Below are 22,773 nucleotides of genomic sequence, written 5' to 3' on the forward strand. Positions count from 1 at the left end.
TAACTTTGTTCTTCTAAATTAACATTTTAGAAAAGAAGAAGCTAAATGTTCACACACACATACACACACACCACATAGAACACTGTCCTGACCTGATTTAAACCACAGAATAGTCTGTAAGCATTTCATTTAAGAACTGAGCAAACATCATCTATTCACAACCTGTCAACCCTGAGATCTAGTGATGTGGAAAATGACTATATCAGTGTGGTACTGTGATTTATATTCTGAATTTTAAATCTAGAAGGTGCAAAATAGTTAAAGAGATAGGTGTAAAAGTCATTTTGATGCAGTTTAAAATAGGAAACTAGAAGTTTGGACTGTGTTGCAATACAAGGGCAAGAGTAAAGCAGTGAGAGGAGAGCCTAGTAAGGAAGCCTAGTGAGCGGATATTTCTCTGAGAACAATCCTTACAGATAAATGGAACTGAAGGAGGATGGTGGTATTGCCTTGTTCTGTTTTTATAGGGGAGGAAAATTTCTTACAGCCACAGGTCTGTGATTCTTCCTCTTCCCTTATCTTCCTTCTCCTTTCTCCTCCTCATCTTTCTCTCGGTCTATTTTTTTCCCCAATCCCTGTTTCCCCAACAGGTGTAAGGGTCACAAAACCCTCTACTAAATTCTGTTTGTCTTTCTTCTTCCTAAAGTTACTTCAGGATATATACTCACAGCTGAAGATTTGTAGCTAGGAATATCCAGCGAGATGTAATTTGTCTTTCAGCGGGTTACATGAAAATGATCTTTTCTAGATCCTTCCATTTACCAGGATAGACCTTAAACCCTGATGTGGGAGATCTTGCTCAGTAAGAAGGATTTTTAATGATAGTACTTATAGCTAAAGCCATGAACCATCCAAATATCACTAAGAGCCTTGGGTTATATAAACATAAAGTGTCAATAGATGTATAGCGAAAACCAAGACTATGATGATCATCAAATCTAGGAACAGAGAAACAAAAGGGAATAAAAAACAGAATGAGACACTGTGGGAGTCGTACACTTGCCTTGCCTTTCTAAACAAACAATCCTTTTACGTTAATTACATAGGCAACCTAGTTAAAATACTTTCAAGCTTTTGCCCTTCCTGTAATGATACTCACTTAAGTTCATTAATATTGTATCACATTATTATTCTAGATTTTTTTATACATAGTGTCACTCTATAGCATAAACAGGACACATGCATGACTCAGGAGTTTAGCTCATGATCTTGCCCCCTCCTCAAATACTTTTTGGCATCCAAACATCAATAGTCAAAGTAAATTAAGGAATGACTGAAATGGAGAGACTCTAAAGAGAGACATATCAAAGTTCAGAAACAAGGTTCAATATTATAAAATCATTAAAAAGCTCAATGAAGAGTCATTTTAAAAGGCAGATCTTTAATTTTTATTGGTATTTTCATTGGGTACCCAAATGAGATTGACAAAGGAAAACACATGTTTCACATTGCAGTAAGAGATAGTTTATTCTGCAGCCCCATATGAGTTTGGTGGCCTGGGAATACAGATTCAAGTCCTCTCAATTTTCATGTTTCAATACTGTGACAGCTTGATGACATTTTCTGTAGTAACAGAACAAACAAAATAATAAACTGAGACACTTTTCAAATATGTTAATAGAAACATAAAGCCGGCATGTTAAAACAAAGTGGAGCAATCCCTGCTAACAAACTCAGGTGCTATCAGATGCCACCAGACGTTTGGTTGGAAGAAGCTTGCAGTCTGGTCACATCACACATTTCAAAGAGTTTTCCATGTTGGTCACAGGATGTTCGGTCAGTCAGAGAGCGATGTGAAAGGAGGAGCTGCTAAAGAGACCGAAAATAGCCAAACAACAACTGTAATTTTGCTCTGGACCTGCTCCAAGCCAACCTCTATGCAATTGTGTATGTTCTAACCAATGACTTAGCCTTGCAAAAAGTTGAGTGCAAGGAGTGTATGTGTGTGGCAGTGGTGGAGGTTCACAAAAAATTACTACAGTACATTTTTTCCTATTGTATTTTATGGTAGTGTGTATATATGTGATATTCTAATATAAAAACCTTATTATATGTCTTTTTATAATTTCTTTTTTTTAAAAAAAGAAGAAACTATCTTTTTAAATTTTACATACCAATGTTGGTTTCTACTCCCTCCCCTCCTCGCATTACTTCTACCTACCTTTCCACCCCCATCACTATTTAGAGAGGGCAAGGCATATTGCTTTGGGGGAAGGGCCAAGGCCCTCCCTACTATATCTAGGCTAAGCAAGGTATACATCCAAAGAGAATAGGTTCCCATAAGCCAGTATAAACAGTCGGTAAAAATTCTGGTGCCACTGTCAGGGGCCCTGCAGTCTGCGCTGCCATACAACAGTCACCCACATTCAGAGGTACTAATTTTGACCTATGTTGGTTCCTTCCCTATCCTGCTGAAGTTAATGAGCTCCCATAGCTCAATTAAACTCTTTCCGTTGGTGTCCCCATCATGGTCTCAACATCTTTGCTCTTATTATCACTCTTCAATTGGACTTTGGGGGCTCAGCCCAGTGCTATGCTTCATGTCTCTGGCTTTGTTTACATCAGTTGCTGAATGAAGGTTCTATGGTGACATTTAAGGTACGCATCAACCTGAATACAGGGCAAGGCCAATTTGGGTACCCTCTCCTCTACTGCTTTGAGTCTTAGCTAGGGACATCCTTGGGGATTCCTGGGAATTTCGCTAGTGCCATGTTTCTTGCCAGCCCTACAATGCCTCCCTCAATCAACATATCTCTTTCTTGCTTTCATCTCTGTCCTTCCTCCATCTCAAGTATCCTGTTCTCTCAAGTTCTCCTCCCTCCTCAACTTCTTTTCCCTTTCCACCCTCTCTTGTCTCCCACCTCAATGCTCCCAACTTTGTCAGGTGTTCTTGTCTATTTCCTCTTTCCAGTTGGATCTATGTATGTTTTTCTTAGGGGTCACCTTGTTACTTAGCATCTCTAGGAGCATGAACCATAGGCTCAGTATCCTTTGATTTACAACTTAACACACACACACACACACACACACACACACAATGAATATATCATAAGCTTTTTTAAAGACACAAGAACAATGAATCTTTGTAGTTGAGTGTACAGGCTTTCATGACTATAATTAGAGAAATTAGGAAACTAAGGCAGGAGCATTGCTGTAAGTTCCAAACAAGTCTGGGCTATACATAGGGAATGCTATGTTAGTCTTGTTTACATAACAAGATATTTTTTAATAACTGAGTGTATGTGTAAAATCAGGAGCAGCACCTACAACAAAACCCTACTGCCTCAATTTTTCCTTTACCTTAATGCAATTCTTAATCTTTTTTATACAAATTTGAATATCAAAATCATGCCAGATTTTACACCACAGTCTTTGTTTCCAAAATTCAGGTTTAACCACCTGTCCTCAATACATCAAAAGAACCAAGTTCATAGTGAAAAGCAGAAAAGGAGATTCATTCCATGAAGCCACACTTGAAATAAGGACAGAGAGATCCAATAACCTGCCCATGTTTATTTTTAGGTCCTGACACAATTTTAATAGATATTATATGTGTTTTATGGTACATAGGAATTGGCGTGTGAGTCACAGCTTAGCTTGACAAATATGACATTTATAGGCCTTGTGAGAACAGAGCTCAGGCATGAGTTGGTGTCCATGATTATAATGAATAGGCTTAAGAAGACAGACCTTACTTTATGACTTTGTCAAGAGGATTACATAGAGGGATGTAGAAACAATGCTCCACGGGGCATCACAAAGTATCTTGAAAGGATTAAATTCGAAAGATTGTTCCAGAACCCATAAGGCTCAAGAAAGCTTACCCCCGTGTGTCTTCCTGCCACAGGTAAATAACCAGCTATATGGCTATATGTGCAAAAAGCAGAAAGACCTCACGTGCCTCTTCTGCCCATGGGAAAAAAAATAGAATAAACTCGTTACCTCTCAAAAAAAAAAAAAAGACAGACCTTTGATTTGAAGGATTTGAAGTGTGCTTTTATTAAAATCACTGACTAATATACCACACAAAAAGAAACAAGAAAAACTTAAAAGAGAAATTAAAAGAGAAATCCATTATTGTTTTCTTGAATGATAGATAATATTTACATAAGATGAGTATATTAACTTAAGCAGTTAAAGTTAAGGAAAATAACTTTTCTAATTTTATATTTTTTTTTGAATTAAAAGATCTATTAATTGATAGGTGAATATAATTATAAAATTTAATGAAAAGTTAAGAGTTGGATATAAAACATTTAGATAGCATTCAATATAATAAAAATTGAACAAATAATATGTGAGAAAAAAGAGGAGAGGAGCAGAGGTATTAAACAGGTGAGTTATCAAAAGAAACTAGTGTTATGTGAGAAAAAAAACAGAAAACATCATTTAATAAAATAGCTAGTTGAGGAACAGTCAGCAGCTTTTATGTAACTAAGACGAAATAGGTATGCACTGGACAGAAGTACTGATAAGATATAACCAAGAAATAATTGTGATGATGTTGATATTGTGTTGGGAAAAGTGACTTCAACAGGTGCTAAGGTGCATATTCCTTGATTCATGTTTAAGAAAACAAAACGTGTAGCTACTCACCAATAAGACTGGCAATGAAAAAAATCACTATAAAAGGGTAACCAGAAGATATTATACAATCAAAATATTTTAATATTTTACACCATGTTCAAATGGCCGCTGTCTTTCAGGAAGATAGTCAGTCACATTAGGTCCTATGTTTCAAAAGATGATAGCCAACACACCTCAAGGATAGATTGATAGGCAATGTGAAAAGCTTTTGGTGACAACGATCAATATCTCTAGGAAGTATGCAGAAATCATTGAAAATAATCTAATTAATGCCATAATCTTATTTCAATAAATATATATGTTTATCAACATGAATAAATATTCATTTATAATAGAAATACAAATACAATTTACTATTTATAGAGTAAGGAATGCTTACATTGATTTTAAACTTATCTATTCAACAATGCAGATGAGTTTTAAATTGTATTCAGTATTTAAAACTGAATGTTTTTCAATGCCTAAGTATTTGCATTGTTTCTATTTTTCAAAAATTAGTCTCTTAGCTATTAATCTTATTAATATCTAAAACATGAAAGCAGATTAAGTAGACAAACATCACTTTCAGTGAAGCATGACACCCTTAAAAAATCCTGGAAAAATATCTCTTAAGGAAATATATTTGGAGGTTGGGGCAATGGTCAGTCAGCAAAGTGTGTGACCTACAAGCATAAAAAATCTAAGATTACATGATGAGCATCCATGTAAATACGTGGGAATGATGGTGCATCTCTAATCTTAGGGTTGAGAAATAGTAAGAGTACAGTCAATGCCTGGAACTTGCAACACAGCTAGTTTTGACAGATGGGTGAGCTTCAGGTTCAAGGAGAGAAAGAGTCAGTTTTAAAAATAAGGTAAAGAACAATGGAAGACATCTGAAATTGACCTATGACTCTTCACACTAGCAAACATATTTTGCTTACATGTTTCAACCTAATGTGTGGAAACAGAACTATATTTGGCTTTTTATATCTCCCCAAAATGACTTTGAATGGGAAAAAACTTGAAATTTAAAAATTAATATTTTAATCCTTGTATTCCAAAGAATATATGTCCAAGGATTGGTGTTCAGGCCAAAAACAGTCTAGCATAAAGACAACCCAACATATTTGCCTATGACTGGACTGTTTTGAGGGTGTGATGCTTGACTAAAAGTCCATGTATGTCTCTCTTATGTTTCTCCTTGTTATCTAGCTTCTCTGGGGTTGTGAATCATAGGCTGGTTATCCTTTGCTTTACATCTAATATCCACCCATGAGTACATATCAGCTTTGTCTTTCTGGGTCTGAGTTACATCACTCAGGATGGTTTTTATAGTTCCATCCATTTGCATGCAAATTTCAAGATGTCATTAGTTTTTACCACCAAGTACTACTCTGCTGGGTAAATGTGCCACATTTTCTTTATCCATTCTTCAGTTGAGGGACGCCTATGTTGTTTCCAAGTTCTGGTTATTATAAATAATGCTACTATAAACACAGTCGAGCAAATGTCCTTGTAGTATGAGTGCTGACTGAGGTTTCTCTCAGGCTTTTAAGGGAATTTGGTCAGCCCCACATTGAGACTCCATTCTGTTGACTGAGGTTTCTGTCCTGCCCAGTTCCTGCAGTTGTTAGGTCTTAAAGAAATCACACATAGAGGTCTACATTGATTATTAACTTATTGGCCTAGTATCTCAGGCTCCTTATTAACTCTTATAACTTATATTAGCCCATAATTCTTGTCTGTGTTTAGCCACATGGCTTGGTGCCTTTTTTTGGTGAGGCAGTCACATCTTGTTTGCTCTGTATCTGGATTCCTCTCTGCCTGGGTGATGACTGCTCACTGAAACTTTGCTCTTCCCAGAATTCTCATTGTCCTGCCTCTGCTTCCTGCCTGTTTATCCTACCTATACTTTCTGCCTGACTACTGGCCAATCAGTGTTTATATAAAATACAAGTGACCGGGTACAGACCATTGACCCACAGAAGTATGAGTGTGCTTCATTTGGCTATGTGCCCAAGACTCGTATGGCTGGGTCTTGAGATAGATTGATTCCCAATTTTCTGATAAACCACCATACTGATTTCCAAAGTGGTTGAACAATTTTGTACTCCCACCAGCAATGGAGGAGTGATCTTCTGACTGTGCATCCTCTCCAGCATAAACTATCATCGTTTTTTATCTTAGCTATTCTGACAGGTGTAAGATGGCATCTCACAGTCATTTTGATTTGCATTTCCCTCATGGATGATAATATTGAACAATTCCTTAAGTGTCTTTCAGCCATTTGCAATTCTTTTATTGAGAATTATCTGTTTAGATCTGTACCTCATTTTTGATTTGATTATTTGATATTTTGATGTCTAGTTACTTGAGTTCTTTATATATTTTGGAGATCAGTCCTCTGTCCAATGTGAGGTTATTGAAGATCTTTTCCCATTCTGTTGGCTGCCATTTTGTCGTGGTGACAGTTTCCTTTTTCTCAAAGAAATTTCTCAGCTATAGGAGGTTCCATTTATTAATTGTTGCTCTTTATGTCTGTGCTAGTAGTATTATATTTAGGAAATGGTCTCCTGTGTCCATGTGTTCAGGGTTACTTCCCACTTTCTCTTTAATGAGGTTCAGTGTGACTAGATTTGTATTGATTTTTTGATCCATTTGGACTTGAGTTTTGTAGATGGGAATAGATATGGACCTATTTTTATTTTTCTACATGTTGACATCTAGTTATGTTATCACCATTTGTTGAAGACACTTTCTTTTTTCAATTGTATTATTTTAGCATTTTGGTCAAAAATTAGGTGTTCACAGATGTGTAGATTAATATCAGATTATTTGATTCAATTCCATTGGGCCACCTGTCTGTTTTTATGCCAATACCAAGCTGTTTTCATTACTGTAGCTCTACAGTAGAGCTTGAAGTCAGGGATGCTGATGCCTCTGGAGGTTCCTTTATGGTACAGAATTGTTTAACACCCAATACAATAGCCAAAAATAATGTAAAATATCTTGGGGTAATGCTAGCCAATGAAGTTAAAGACCTGTATGAAAAGAACTTTTAGTCTTTGTAGAAAGAAATTGGAGAGATCTATCATGTTCTTGGATAGGTAGGATCAACATAATAATAATGGCAGTCTACAAAAAAACGTCTACAGATTCAGTGCAATCCCAATCAAAACCCCAACACAATTCCTCACAGATCTTGAAAGAACAATACCCAACTTCATATGGAAAAACAAACAAAACCCCAGGTAATAGTTCTTTTCTATGTTAAGTGTATAGCATACTTGTAAATTCTAGGATGGAAATCATAGGAGCTGAGAATCATTCTAGCAAGTTCCGTCTTAACTATGTATTCTGTTCAGTTGCATGTATCTCATTGATTATTTAAAGATTCACATATTAGAGACACCAAAGTACATATTGTTGAAATTACTGTTCTATTACTAGAGAATAGCTGATGAACTCCATTGAATGCTAGATTTTCTTTCATAGCCCATATATTGCTGTGTGTTGGATTCCCAAAAGTCCTTAGTTCAACTGCTCACTCATGATTATATTTTGAAGGGTGATTTTTATTACTTTGTCTCCTCTACATAATAGATGTATACACTTTATAAAACACCACAAATATGAGACTACAATATCACATAATAAAACACCAGCCATTATTTATTTAAAGATTCAGTCCCGTAAAGAGTTATTTACACATTGATAAAGCAAAGAATAGTGGGAGAAAGCATAATAAAATGTGATGAATATGAGAACCCTGCAAACACATACATCTTAGTTCAGTTAACATGATGTAGTATGATGTTTTTCTATTACTTTCTATGTGAGTAAATCTCTGCTGGAATTGTTCTTCACCATGAGTGTTGATCTTGGAGATGGTTGTTTTGTTCTCTGTATAATAATAAGCAGACATACCTCTTATCAAGAACATAAGAAGGGTAGATTTCATGTCATTTTCTACTTCAGTACATTCGGTGTTGGTCCTCTTCTCTTCCCTAGCAATTCTAAGGCTTTTGACACCTTAGGATTAGTGATGTTCTTTGTGTCTTGGAATTAATGATTTCCTGGTCATATTGGAGCTATACTAATCTTATCAATGCCAGTGCTATGCTTCAGTTGTTCCAGAAAGCCTGACACACTGAGGATCAACCCAGACCAAATCTTTACTGCAAATTATTAGCTTTGTGTAATAGTAATAGGAGACAGCGGTAACTGCCTGTCACTGAACTATCATCATACCCAGATTTTTACTTTTTTACTTCTCAGTTTTACTTGTTAGACAAAGTTCCCCTACATTGCACAGGCTAACACTGAACATACTCTGTAGCTGTATATGTCTTGAATTTATGATTGTTTTACTTCAGTCTCCAGAGTGGCTAGAATTACAGGCCTATGCTATTAGTTCTGCATCAGTTTAGATAATAATCAAATGACTCTAAAATCTTGTCTTAAATGTAGGATTTAGCTATTCATTTGCTTGCTTGCTCTATTCCTAAGATATGGTCTTATTATGATTCCAAACTGAATTTAAACTCACAGTAGTCTTTTTTGCAAAAGCTAGAAGTTTTAAAACAGAAAAAAAACAGTAAAACCACAAATGTAATGGTGATAGTTTATTATCAACTTGAGACGAATATGAATCACTCTGAAGTCAAGCCTGTTCATAAGTCTATGAAGGATTATGCTAGCTTGTTGCCCTGTCCATAAGACATTATGTTAATTAGATTAATGGTGATATGCAGACCCTCCTTCAATGTATCAGATGTTTGATCTTGGAACCTGAACTATATGTAAAGGATAATGCTAATAGAACTCCAGTATTCATTACTCAGCTACCTATCTTTGGATGCAGCATTCCCAGTTCATACCACCATAAGGATGGGGATGTGAAAGAAACTCTTTCTTAAGTCTCTTTCATCTGGGAATTTTCCACACCAGAAAGGACAGAAACAAAACTATTGCAAAAATATCAAAACAAGGAAGAGGAAGAAGAAGAAGAAGAAGAAGAAGAAGAAGAAGAAGAAGAAGAAGAAGAAGAAGAAGAAGAAGAAGAAGAAGAAGAAGAAGAAGAAAAGAAGAAGAAGAAGAAGAAAGAAAGAAGAAGAAGGATATCTTTGTCATTTAGAGTCCTATTTTAATGGGGCTTTTTTACACAAGAGAAGGATGCCAGGATGAGCTCTTTGTGAATGTAAAGTAATTATTGAGTAACAAAGACCCAGACATGGATTCAGTCTTATGACTACAAACCCAAAGAGGTAGCCCCAAGATGAGACAGCAGGGACTTTATAAAGTAAACAGCAAGTTTGGCATGTAACATTTATGTAACTGCAATGGCTATTAGCAAACATAATAGAGTTGAACCTTCAAGAAAAATACCGTGCTGTTGTGTGACTGTGGTCTTTCTATTATAATAGCAGAAATCAGGTGGTTATGAAAGCAGAACAATGGTACGTACATTTATGATTCCTGTAAATACTATGTACCCTGGAGGGTCAGGATGATCTTAACATTAGCAGACATTTGGGTCAGGATTTAGCCAATGTATTTTTCTCCTTTAATTTCCCTGTTGTTTTTGGCACTGTAGCACATATGAGCTATCATTATCTTCTATTTCTTAATTGGATTCTCAGAAATAGGAGTTTAGTAGATTCTACTCTAGAGTTAACTTATTGGACTAGAATATTTAGGAGGCAAGACCCTACCAGAAGTAGTATAAGCAGAATACTAAGAAGGTTTAAGAGGCTGGAAGGCTGATGAGGGAGGGGGAGTTGAATGGGGGAGGGGGAGGGATATGGGAGGCGGTGGAGGGGAAGAGACAGAAATCTTTAATAAATAAATAAATAAATAAATAAATAAATAAATAAATAAATAAAAGTAAATAAAGAGGCTAGAGACAAGGGTAGTTACCCAAGATAACGAGCTGAACCAGGATTCACCCAGTTTTGGTATGATTGCTTGCTATCTTCCTTGGAAGTTCTTTCTTATTTCTGCCAGACACTATCTATTTACACAAGATTTGTTGACAGAAAAGCAGCATTTTTCTTCCAAGGTCATACCGAATCCTCCACGCCCAAAAAAGAGTAGGTCTAACCCAACCTCCTTCTATTTTAGAAGAACATGCCAGTTGGAGAGTTAACCTCTTCTTTCAGAGTGCTAACAAAATATTCTAAAATTTTAAGTTCTTTGTGTATTTTGGCATTGAAAATTGCTAGGTTTTATATTGTTTATTTATTTATTTTATTGAGAATAAGAAAAAAAAGTTTCCGCCTCCTCCCAGCCTCCCATTTCCCTCCCCCTCCCCCACTCTTCTCCCCCTCCCCCCACTCCTCTCCCCCCTCCCTCTCTAATCCAAAGAGCAGTCATGGTTCCCTGCCCTGTGGAAAGTCCAAGGTCCTCCCCGCTCAGTCCATGTCTAGGAAGGTGAACATCCAAACTGGCTAGGCTCCCACCAAGCCGGAACATGAAGTAGGATCAGAACCCCTTGCCATTGACCTTGGCTTCTCATCTGTCCTCATTGTTCGCCATGATCAGAGAGTCCGGTTTTATCCCATGCTTTTTCAGTCACAGTCCAGCTGGCCTTGGTGAGCTCCCAATAGATCAGCCCCCACTGACTCAGTGGGTGGGTGCACCCCCCGTGGTCCTGACATCCTTGCTCGTGTTCTCCCTCCATCTGCTCCTCATTGGGACCTTGGGAGCTCAGTCCAGTGCTCCAGTGTGGATCTCTGTCTCTATCTCCATCCATCACCAGATGAAGGTTCTATGGTGATATGAAAGATATTCGTCAGTATTGCTATGGGATAGGGTCATTTCAGGTTCCCTATCCTCAGCTTCCCAAGGGACTAACTGGGGACATCGCCTTGGGCTCCTGGGAGCCACTCTAGGTTCAAGTCTCTTGCCAACACTAAGATGGCTCCCTTAACTAAGATATATGCTTCCCTGCTCCCCTATCCAACCTTCCTTTATCCCAATCTTCCTGTTTCCCCAAGATCCCCCAATCCTCCCCTTCTTTTGATTGACCAAAGGGAGGAATACAAAGCAATAGACAGAGACATACATGAGTGAACATTAATTTCCATAAAAACAGAGAGAAATCAATAAATACTTGCATTATCTAGGTAAAATTTGGTAACCATGAAGTAAGCCATATATATTGAGATCAGTGCCTCTGTTTTTACATTTTTACTTGTAGTGCTGGGAGAGTCAGAAAGACAGCATGACCCTTCATATGTCTATGGGTACCATAGGTGGCCATTTGTCCCCTCTGCCAGACATAAGGAAAGTGACTTCTTCTGATAGAGGGAAATAGTCACCTTTGGATCTACCATTCCAGCCACTTGTTGAGGATACAGTGTGACATACACTTTTCTATGACTGCTCCTCAGTTGAAAAATAGAACAGGAAGGTTGTAACGTTGGCTGAGTGGAGCAGGAGGGAACACAGGCATAGAGAGATATTCATTAGTAACATCAGCTTCATTGACCCAGGAAATAATCACTTTGGCTGGACTGGGTTATATCAACTTTCAGTAAATCCAACACTCCGGTTTTGGAAAATTAATAAATAGAACCATTCTTCTGTACAATGTAAAGCAAAGATTCCCTTCTGCCATGAAAATATTTGAAACACTCTCCAACAAGAGAATCAATGCTGCTTGGCAAGTGATAAAATGTGCCTTTGTTGAACACAGTGCCACATTCCAGCAAACAAGTTTTTTTTTTTTTATGGAAAACAGTTATTTTAATAAGAAGGATAATTAAAGAGAGGAAAGGGAAGATTAGAATTATTTCTCACTCAGCCCCTTCTGTTGAATTATACTCTCTTTTTCCTCTTGAGGTTCCCTACCCCCATGCCATGGTTCTAAGTGCATGAAAGAGAGGAATAATTTTGCCAGCAGGTGCTTTAACTGACATCCTTTCCCCATCATTAGTCCTAGTTTGGTAGTTTCATAAACAATAGTGTTTTGGGATCATGTCATTGTTTTCCCAACATTTACAATACTTGTTGAATTTTTCCAGGAATTCTCTGTGTTCAAGGTATGCACTCAATCATTTAAAAAAAAAAAAGAAAAAGTTTCCTTACAATAGAATGGCTTTTTGATAAAAAAAAATAGACAATGCTATTGATTTTTCAACAGTTAGCTTTTAGTAAATTAGATTTGTGAAAATTTATCGATCTTCTAATTGTTACAGAATTTAAGAATGGGAAGGTTAAGATGATGAACAGAGGAACAAAGCTGTTAATGTGATTTAAGGATAGGCAGAGGTTTTCTCCTTTAATGTTTTCCAGGAAGGAACAAACATGAGATAGAGCAAAAAAAAGAGACCAGGTTAATGAACCAAACATTATCCAACTTGAGCGACGTGTAAGAGTTTACGCACAGAAACACTGGTCACTCCCATATAACCATAGTTCTGTAAAATCTCACCCAATCATGTGTGACAGTCTCTCAGAAATTGCATCACACAGTCCCACTTTGAGTTAACCTTCCACTTCCTTACAATGCTGGGGTCTCCTAGAATCATTTGTTGCTCACATAGGAGTCAGGAAAGAGAATTGGCTAAAAAGAATACTAATAATCCACATTTTATGAAAATGCACATATGCTATCGCTTGATCTGTTGTAGGGGGCTGACATTAGAAACATGACTTATTTCAGGGCATAAACTGTCTTTTTGGAGCCCATTCCCTATGCTAGGACACCTTGTTCAGCCTTGATACAGGGGAAGGGGCTTGGTCCTGCCTCAACTTGGTATACCACCTTCTGAGGAGTGGGTGGGGGTTGGAATGGGGTTTAGGTGTGGGGATACTGGAGTTGGTATGTAAAATGAAAAAAGAAAAAACTTTTTTAAAATAAAGAAAGGACAAGAACATGAAAAGAAAATGCACATTTTTTTTCACAAGTTACCTATTTTTTTCAGTACGATACATTTAAGACTTTCCTATTTTTAATTATATACCAGACATTCATATTTTATTCCTTAATGGCACTCTATTGTATCATATTTTTACCTTATTCATGCACTTGTCATTTGATTGGCATGTGGATGATTTCTGCCTCTGGTTGTTATGAGCAGCGCTGCTGTGAAAAGTAGTGTACTTGGATGCATGCTTTAATTTCTCTTGGATTTACACCTACCATTAGAATTGCCAGAAATATGCTGACTCCATATTCAAAATATTTTACAGTGAGATTGAACAGTTTCTCATTCCCATCAATAATGTGTGATATTTTCAGTTCTTCAACAGCTTTGCAAAAACCTGTCTTTGTTATTGGCATTATAGTGGAAATGAAGTGTGATTTTTATTGGTGTGTTTCTTGTAGCTAGGAATGTTGATCCACTTTAATGTGGCTGCCAGCTGTTTGTATACCTTTTAAAAAATGTCTATTCATAAGCTTTGATCACTTCCCATCTGCCTTATGTGCTACTTTCTTCTTGAGTTGTAGGAGCTCTTTGATATATTTAAAATAATATGTCTGTTGTGTTGGAAATAATTTGCAAATATTTTTTCTTCTAATTTGAGTGAAATCTTTTGTGAAGAACTGTAGTGATATCTTTTGAAGCATGAACTTTTTTCTTTCTTTTTTTTATTTTTTTGGTTTGTTTTGTTTTACAGGATTTCTCTGTAGCTTTGGAGCCTATACTAGAACTTGCTCCGAAGATCACGCTGATCTCAAACTCACAGAGATTTGCCTGACTCTGCCTCCTGAGTGTTAGAATTAAAGAAGAATACCAACACCACCTGGCTAAGCATGTGCATTTTTAACTTTGATGAACTCCATGTGTCTGCAGTTTCTTTTTTTTTTTCTGTCTGTACTTTATCATCTTACATAAGGCATGAAGATATGCAGAAGATGGCCTAATCCAGCAGTTTTCTACTTTACCTTCTACATTGGGTCACATTTTTATTTTGAATGTCTTTTTTTGTATGTATTGTTATAATGATGATCATTTAAAAAGCTTCTATTCTTCAATAAGTCACTTCCCAGTTACTTGACATTTTGTAAATATAAGAGTGTGACACTCATAATTTTTGTTCTTGCTTTGCATCCTGGATACTTTAACAATTCCTTTCTTTTTTGCATAATTACTGTAATAAGGGATCATTCCTTTTGTTTCTCTTGGTTTTGTTAATAAAAATATTTTTTAAAATGGAGTCAGAAAGAATCCTTAGGGCAAAATTTAAAAATAAAATAACAGGTAAGGCAAACTAAATCTTGACAGCTATCAGGCAGAGGGAGTTGCAGATGAGAATAGAATCATACAGTTTAAGTGAGAGTCTATAAAAGTAGGCATGTTCAACAATAAAGTGTGTTTGTGTGTGTTTATATGTGTGTGTGTTTGTGTATATGTGTGTGTTGTGGGATATCATTATAGAAAATGAAAATGTGCAGAATGTCAGGGCAAGTATGCTTTTTTGATTTTAGTTAGTTTCTAAAGAAAAAAATTTTCATTTTTAGTTAGAATTCTGAGAAACTGCCAGATTCCACAAAGAAGTTTTGCAAGAAAATCAATGGGCATAAGGGTCTTCAGAAAAAAAATAAAATAAAACACAACTTAGAAATCTAACAGAGCCAGGGAAAGTACACTTAGTGTCGAAAAAAGAATGGAAATCGAAAGCAGTAGAAGGTGGGAGAACTCAGAAAAGCTGGAAGCTTAGCAGTTAATATCTAAAGGCAAACTGCACAAAAGGAGGCTATTATGGAGAATATGTAACAATGTCACACATTAACAGGCATTATTCCTCTCATCTGCTTAGCATGTTGGCAGGATGAATCAGCTTTCCAGAGATAGGGTCTTCTGCTTATGTGACTGACGGCATAACTGGATTCATTATTAAGAGAGAGCACAATGGTATACAATATTGTAGCCCATGTGGAACATCAAGTTTTCAACAAGGTTATAGGTAAAATCTGATTATTTTCTTCTGAGCAAGGAGAAAAAGATTTTCCTCAACGAGCTTCAACAAAGCCCAGATACCTCTATTTTTCATACGGCTTTAAATACTAAGAAAGCATAGAGTTGTGATAATTCCCTTTATGATGTCATCAGAGAAATGGAAGTTCTACCTGAAATTGCCTCCAGGATTGCTATTATCTGCCTGTCTACTTGATAGTCTTTTTTCAGGATGGGAATCAAAAATTATCATAAGGTTGGTATCTAGTAAATCTGGCTGCTTTAAGAGCATTGAACTGTTTAGAGTCTCTAATCTTGCTGAATTCAAGGCCTTGGAGGTCAATCAAGGAGACCCAGGTAAATAAAGTGAGACTGTTCCAAGATCATTGGAGTTTAGGTTGACTCTGAATGAGATAATTAAGACATCGCTTGAGTACACAAGGTCCAAAGATTTATTTCGCCATTCCAAATTTCTGCCATGTAGAGCTCTAATTCCAAAGCTGTTTATCAAAAGGCTTTGTGGTATTTGTTAGGGTTTGAATCTAGTTTTGTCAGTCTTGTAAATCAACTGACATTAGCCAAATGTCAGGAATGTGCTAATACATTTTTTTATTTTGTTTACAATGAAGAAAAGCATGAAAATCCTTTAATCTGATTGGAGCTGAAGAAGTTGTGATTGCCCTACCTGGCATGTCAGTATCAGCATGTCTACGTCCTTGTCTCTTTTCCAGGCTATTGGTTCTTTTTGTCTTCTATTACTATCCATCATTTAACTCTGCCTCTACTTTCCTGTGGGGTATGTAAGACTATATAGGTGATGGAGGTTAAATATATTTCATTTTAAATGTCCATGTCAGTTTTAGGTACTTAGAATTGACTCTATATTTCTTAATAAACATACAACTTTGTAAATGAATTGTAGAGATTGTGAGGGAAAGAGAGAAAGGTGTACTGAAATATTTTTAATAAAATGATACAATTTAGATCTAATATAAGTAAAGCAGTGCTTTGTTAGGCACAAAACAAAGAGGAGCTACATAAATTATTTAAAAATATCAACAACAGAAAATTGTGAAACTAGCTTAGAATTTTGCTTTTTAGGGAACAGCAAAGTTAAGACATGTGGAGAGTATTATGTCCACAAGGCACTTACTTTAAGCTTTTTCCTGTAGTTATAAATTAAAGCTATTTCTCTTTGTCAAAATAACTTAGACTATTCAAACAAACAATCCTTAAAAGCCTGGATTGTTCCACATCAGTGGTATAGTCTCAGACAGTAAACTCACGTCCTTCAGCCCAGGGCATAATGCAATGAGAAGGAACATAGTACCCAATCAACAGTAGCACAAGACTCTTTTTCAGCTTTAGTATGTTTCTGACATAAACACTTCTTGTTGACTTTGTACTAAATTCTTTTTAGCCAGAGAAGAAGCAGAGTCATTGAAAACACACTTATTTTTCCATTAGGTGAATTCTTCTCCTACCTTTATAGGAATATAAACATAAGTGGATGGTTAGGTTACCATTCTTCATCAATTGCAATGTGATTGTGTTGGTTAGTTTTTGTCAATTTGATGCAAACTAGAGTTACTTGGGAAGAGGGAGCCTAGGCAGAGAAATTGCTTTTATCACAAATGAGCAAGTCCATGGGGATAGTTTCTTAATTGCTGGTTGATGGAGTGGGACCCATCCCTCTGAGGATTAGCCTACACTGTAAGAAAATTAGCTGAGTATGCCAAAAGCAATCAGTCCGCATCGATCCCTTGTGCTCTAGCCTAAGTTCCATGACACTCTCCTGAGTCTCTGCTCTGTCATCCATTCAAGAGAAGCTAAAATCTGCAAGCTGAAATAAACCTTTATCTACCAAAATTTGTTCTGGTTCAGGTGTTTGTTATTATAACAGAAAGCAAACTAGAACAGGGAGAAATTTACACTCAAGTGAAGTCCTTGGCTATTTGTTAAAGAATTTATTGGTAGGAGATGACAAGTGGTAATATTTACCACTGTTAATATAGACATTAGTATAAAGGAAGTAGTTGTGTACGTGGTGTTAACTATGTTTTCAACTCTATTAATTTATTCATTCATTCATTAGCACCCCTCTCATTTTTATAAAATCAACTAGGTCTCTCTTGATTAAGACAAACTGATACATCTTAATTAGGTAAAGAAGAAAGGATTCCTTATTTACTTAGGCGATAGCAAATGTATATGGTAAGGAAGGTCTGATTTCACAGTATACCCTCCCCCAAACATAATTATTGTCTGTGCAGAGAAATGTGGAGTTTCTGGAGCAGACTTGTTATCTTAAGGTCCAGCAGTATGTAACTCTGTACCAACCTCCTGAACTAACTGATCACATAAATAACCATTTTATGCTAACTATCCAAATGCCTACTAGGATCAGAATCTCAAACTTATTACTCTGTTTGATGGACCAATTTAAAAAGCTCATTGAAAAAACACATATATGTCGATATACACACACCATATGATGCCACAATATTGAAAAGTATCATAAGATTTGCTTACACAGGTGATTGTGTATATGTGCATAGAATACCATATAAACTCCACACTTTTGAGAAGCGCCATTTAATTTTATATGCAAACTCATGTTTGTTCGTTTTTGTGGGGGGGAATTCTTTTAGGGGTGGAAGAAATGCTTTAACTGAAACTTTGTAAAATATAGTATCAGATTCCAGTTTATTGAACTGTCAGTGAACTAATTAATTTTATATTGTTGTGATAAGATTCTATGATGAGGCCAACTTATAGAAAGAAGAGTTTTGTTTTCATATGGTTGCACTGGGACAAGTGTCTATCACAGAAAAGAAGGGAAATAATTTGTTGGTCCAGTAGTTGGAATCACAAACTGAGTACTCTAATCTTAAACAGTAAACTGGAAGCAACAAAAGCAACTTGGGAATGGATTTTGAACAACAAGATCTTCCCCAAATGGCATATTACCTTCAGCAAGCTACATTTGTTAAGATTCACAAAACAGTAACAAAAACTAGGGACTAAGCATTCAAATCAGAGCCTACGGAGCACGTTTTTATTTAAACCACCACAGTCAGGTTGTCATACGAAGAAACAAACTCAAAGACAAATTCCTTGAATACTTAGACACACTATGTTCTTCCGTGCTCTGGATTTGTTACCCATGGAAGAGATCTATCTCCTCTCACCTGACATACCAGTGACTTTCTTTTTGACTGGCAGGAGAAAATGGACAGAAAGAGGACGTTTTCCTGTACAGGGATATGCAAAACGAGCGAAGAATGATTCAACTTGCTCTGAGTTCAGAGTTGTGCTATGTCTCATTCTAGTCATGAATGGTAAAGGATTCCAATGCTAAAGCCATTGTCAGTAAATTTAGTATAATTATATGTGCTATAAAATATATAAATACACCAACAAAGCAGGATGTTTTTAATTGATATCTGAAGTGCCTTGGATAATTACTAGCCACATACTCATTCCCAAAATGTACCAAGTTATTCAAATAAAATCACCTGAATAGATTTCCTCATGATGTGTTTTAGGGTCTTCCTTCCATTGTCTCTAGCCTAAGTTTCTATACTAATTTTAAACTCGTTGTTTACTTTGTGAGTGGAGGATATCATGGCAAATTGCTTGTTCTACAATTTCATTAGTCACACAAGATGTGACCAAAGGATTTATTCACTTGTTACCATGCAGTTTTCTATTGAGAATAAAAAATAGTTGTCTTAAGTACAACTCCAAATGAGGAAGTATTAAGAAAAAAAGTTTTGGATGTAGATGGATCTGATGTAAAAATTTTGCCTTAACATTTTGAGTCCTATGGAGATAAATTTCAGTTTCCTTAGAAAATTGAAAAGAAAGAATGTTCAGGATGTATTAATTCAGAAAATAAAGTGACTTGTTCAAAAGAGTCTTCATTTTGTAGCAGATACTCGGTTCTATCAGCAGATAGTGATAGATATTTATTGTGATATTCCTAAATATTCCTTACAATGTAGAAGATCTAAATAGGTGTCTAAAACTTGAATATATGCAAGAAATCTGGTCCAAAAGTCTTAGTCATTGATTTATACTCATATGAAACACTATTTAACTTTTTCTAACTTCTAGATATACTTCTGAAATGGGAAAATAACTCCTTTCACCCCATTTTGCTCTATCTATCATCTATCTATCTATCTATCTATCTATCTATCTATATCTATCTATCTATCGTCTATCTATCTATCCTATCTATCTATCTATCTATCTATCTATCTATCTATCCTATCTATCCTATCTATCTATCCTATCTGTCTATCTATCTATCTATCTATCTATCTATCTATCTATCATCTATCTATCTGTCTGTCTTATATCCTAACTGCAGTTTCCCCTTCCCCTCTGTTCTCTCTCTGCTGTAACTTCATGTCTGGATGTGATGCGGATATAGCTTTGTCATACTGAACATGGGAATATGAGTAAGAAAATAAGCATTATATTGTACAAAGGTATATTCTGAGAACAGTTGGACTGCTTTGCTGCCAAGGGAATGGGATGGAGTAAGGGAGTCATGATGACATGATTGTTGTACCTTTCAACTTGCTACTCTTGTGTATTAGAATCTGCACCACTATTTGCCCTTTCATGATATTTGCAGTATGTGATAGAGATCAATTCATTTCAACTCATTGTGTTTTTATAACAGATTAGCAGAACAGGATGGAACAACTTGTCAGCTAGCTTATTAAAATATTTTCTAGCGTCTTTGACAGCAACAAGGCAGCTGCTGATCTGCCTTCTGATGTTACTGTCAGTCTGATGTGTATGGTTATGCTTAAAATCCATAGATCTGCAACATTAGAAGAAAACCCACCACTACTGAACCTATGTGGTCTTGAATACCAGTGATTTCGAGAATGTTTTAAGTTGTTGTGTTCTTTGACTTATTAAAATTAATTATTGAGGCACAAATGGAATGCCATCATTTTCATACACCAAAAGGAAATAAGATATTTGTGGTTTTCATGTTTGGATAAAAAATTACATATTTAATTACTATTTTATAAAACTCTTACCACCCTACCTCATACACACACACACATACACACATGCAAATATATGCACATATCAATTCAACTGTCACATACTATATATTGCAAAATATTACTTATAAGAATCACGTTTGTGTCTTTAGTTCGCAAAGATTGTGGACATATGGTTGAAAAAATAAGGTCTTTGTATATAACTTGAATAATGTTTTTGTCAGAAGGCATTTTTTTAATTAAAATGTGGTTTATTGTCTCCTTTCTTCCATCAGATGTGGGATCTGTTGAGGGTCTTGCCTATCACAGAGCCTGGGACACTCTGTACTGGACCAGCTCCAGCACGTCATCCATCACCAGGCACACAGTAGACCAGACTCAGCCTGGAGCGATTGACAGGGAAGCAGTCGTCACCATGTCAGAGGACGACCACCCTCATGTGCTAGCTTTAGATGAATGCCAAAAGTAAGAGGCTCCATTATTACATCGGCATTATCGCAGGAGAGGAGACCACTATATTCACTTTAAGAGAATTAAATTTAAAGATCAAGCTTTCCTTCCAAGTTCCTTCTATAAACGTTTCTTCTTTTGATGAGAACACTGTGTGCATAATGAAAATGTGTATTTCTTGAAGGTTCTGTGTTATCGCTGGAAAAAGTTGGATAAAAATTAGTGTAAGAAATGAAAATGAAAATTCAGAACATTCTGTGGTGCATAGGGTGCATTGGATTTATAAATGTATAAAAAATTTATCAATATCTACTCATTTCTAGAATATATTTTTTTAGTACTTGAACCAATGATGTTTATAACTGGGGATCTGCCTAAAAGTAATCCAAAGAAAACAATCAACAATGAAATAATTGCTGTATATGCTTCTCTTTTCAACCTCACCCATTTGTTGATACACTGTTCAGACACTTGGTGGGGGATTTCGAGGTACTTCTAAGAGGAGACTATGTTAGAGATAATTCAAGAACAGAAATATAAAACAACCTAGAAAACACGGCAGTGTTGAGTAGTGTCATAAAGGACATCTTTACACAAAAAAAGTGAAGGACAAAGCGGTTAGGCATAAATACACCTGTTGAAATTCACTTCATTATGATATGGTAAAGATATGAAGGAGAAAGTCACATTTTGCCCCCAAATGAGCAATAAAAATGAAGCTAATGTATATTCATTCAATCTTTGTATTTTCCATTTTTAATTAGAATATAATTATACCATTTGTTTTTCTTTTTCTTTTCCTCACTCTACCTCTTCTGGTATCCACTTCTTCCAACCCCCTCCTTGACCCTGGCATCATGTGTCAAATTGAAAGTTTCTTTCTTTGTATATGATGTAGACAGATACATCCAACCTGCTGAGTCTGTTTTTATTAGTGTGTGTGTATGATTTCAGAGCTGATCTTATAATTGCAGAGAGCTCATCCTTGGGAGAGACTAATTCTCCCTCTCTATCCAAACCTTAGTTGCTGGTATTTATTTCCCCTAGGGGAAGGACCCTGTGAGATTTTTCCTATTCCATGACAGCATGCCTATTGATATTTTGTTCAAGTTTTGTTTACTCAGGCCTTTCTAAAGAGGCAGTTTTAGCGACACAGAATTCCTGGTCTACTGATTCCTGTAATCCTTCCGTCCCTTCTTATGTGATGCTCCCTGAGCCACAGATGCTGTAGCTGCGCTGCAGATGTATTCACTGGGACTGAGTTCGCCACAATTTATTCATTTCTCATTGTATCCAGTTAAAATTTTCTGTGATGGCCTCTGTTTGCTATAAAGAGAATCTTTGATTATACACACACACACACACACACACACACACACACACATCCAAACACTTATCTATGGTTATAAGATTTAAAAAGTTGTTAAAGAAATATGCCAGTCTATCTAAGTGGTAGCAATACTTTTTGTTTTAAGGCACTGTCCTCAGTAGTCTCATGAAAAAACCCAGGTTTCTACAACCAGGCATACCTTTTATCCTATTGAGTGGGTCTTCAGTCTCATTACACAGTTGTTGGATGACAATCACATGTGAATACCACCACTGCACCTTTATGGATATCTTGTTATGCTGGTCATTGTTGTGGCTTATAGTTCCCTAGACAGGCAGGACTGCTGATTGCTAAATGTCCTTGGCAACTTGCACAGTTGTTTCTGACATAATGGAAGCCAGAAGAAGATAAGGAAGCATTTCAATTAAATACAGTTTGAGAACTCTGAATCCTATGCCCTAAGAGTGCAGGGGCTTCCCTAATA

General features: G+C 36.2%; 1 protein-coding gene across 1 annotated transcript in view; it reads left to right on the top strand.

Moving 5' to 3' along the window:
- The window catches only part of Lrp1b (LDL receptor related protein 1B), a 1,445,827-nt gene that overhangs the window by 1,079,308 nt on the left and 343,746 nt on the right, over positions 1 to 22,773 (top strand). The window contains 1 exon segment of the mRNA XM_050139953.1: positions 20,785 to 20,974. Within this exon segment, the coding sequence (XP_049995910.1) occupies positions 20,785 to 20,974 (190 nt within the window).

The sequence above is a fragment of the Alexandromys fortis genome, unplaced genomic scaffold, assembly GCF_014885135.2.
Source record: "Alexandromys fortis isolate MF-2015 unplaced genomic scaffold, M_Fortis_MF-2015_v1.1 scaffold_33, whole genome shotgun sequence".
Classification (NCBI taxonomy): domain Eukaryota; kingdom Metazoa; phylum Chordata; class Mammalia; order Rodentia; family Cricetidae; genus Alexandromys; species Alexandromys fortis.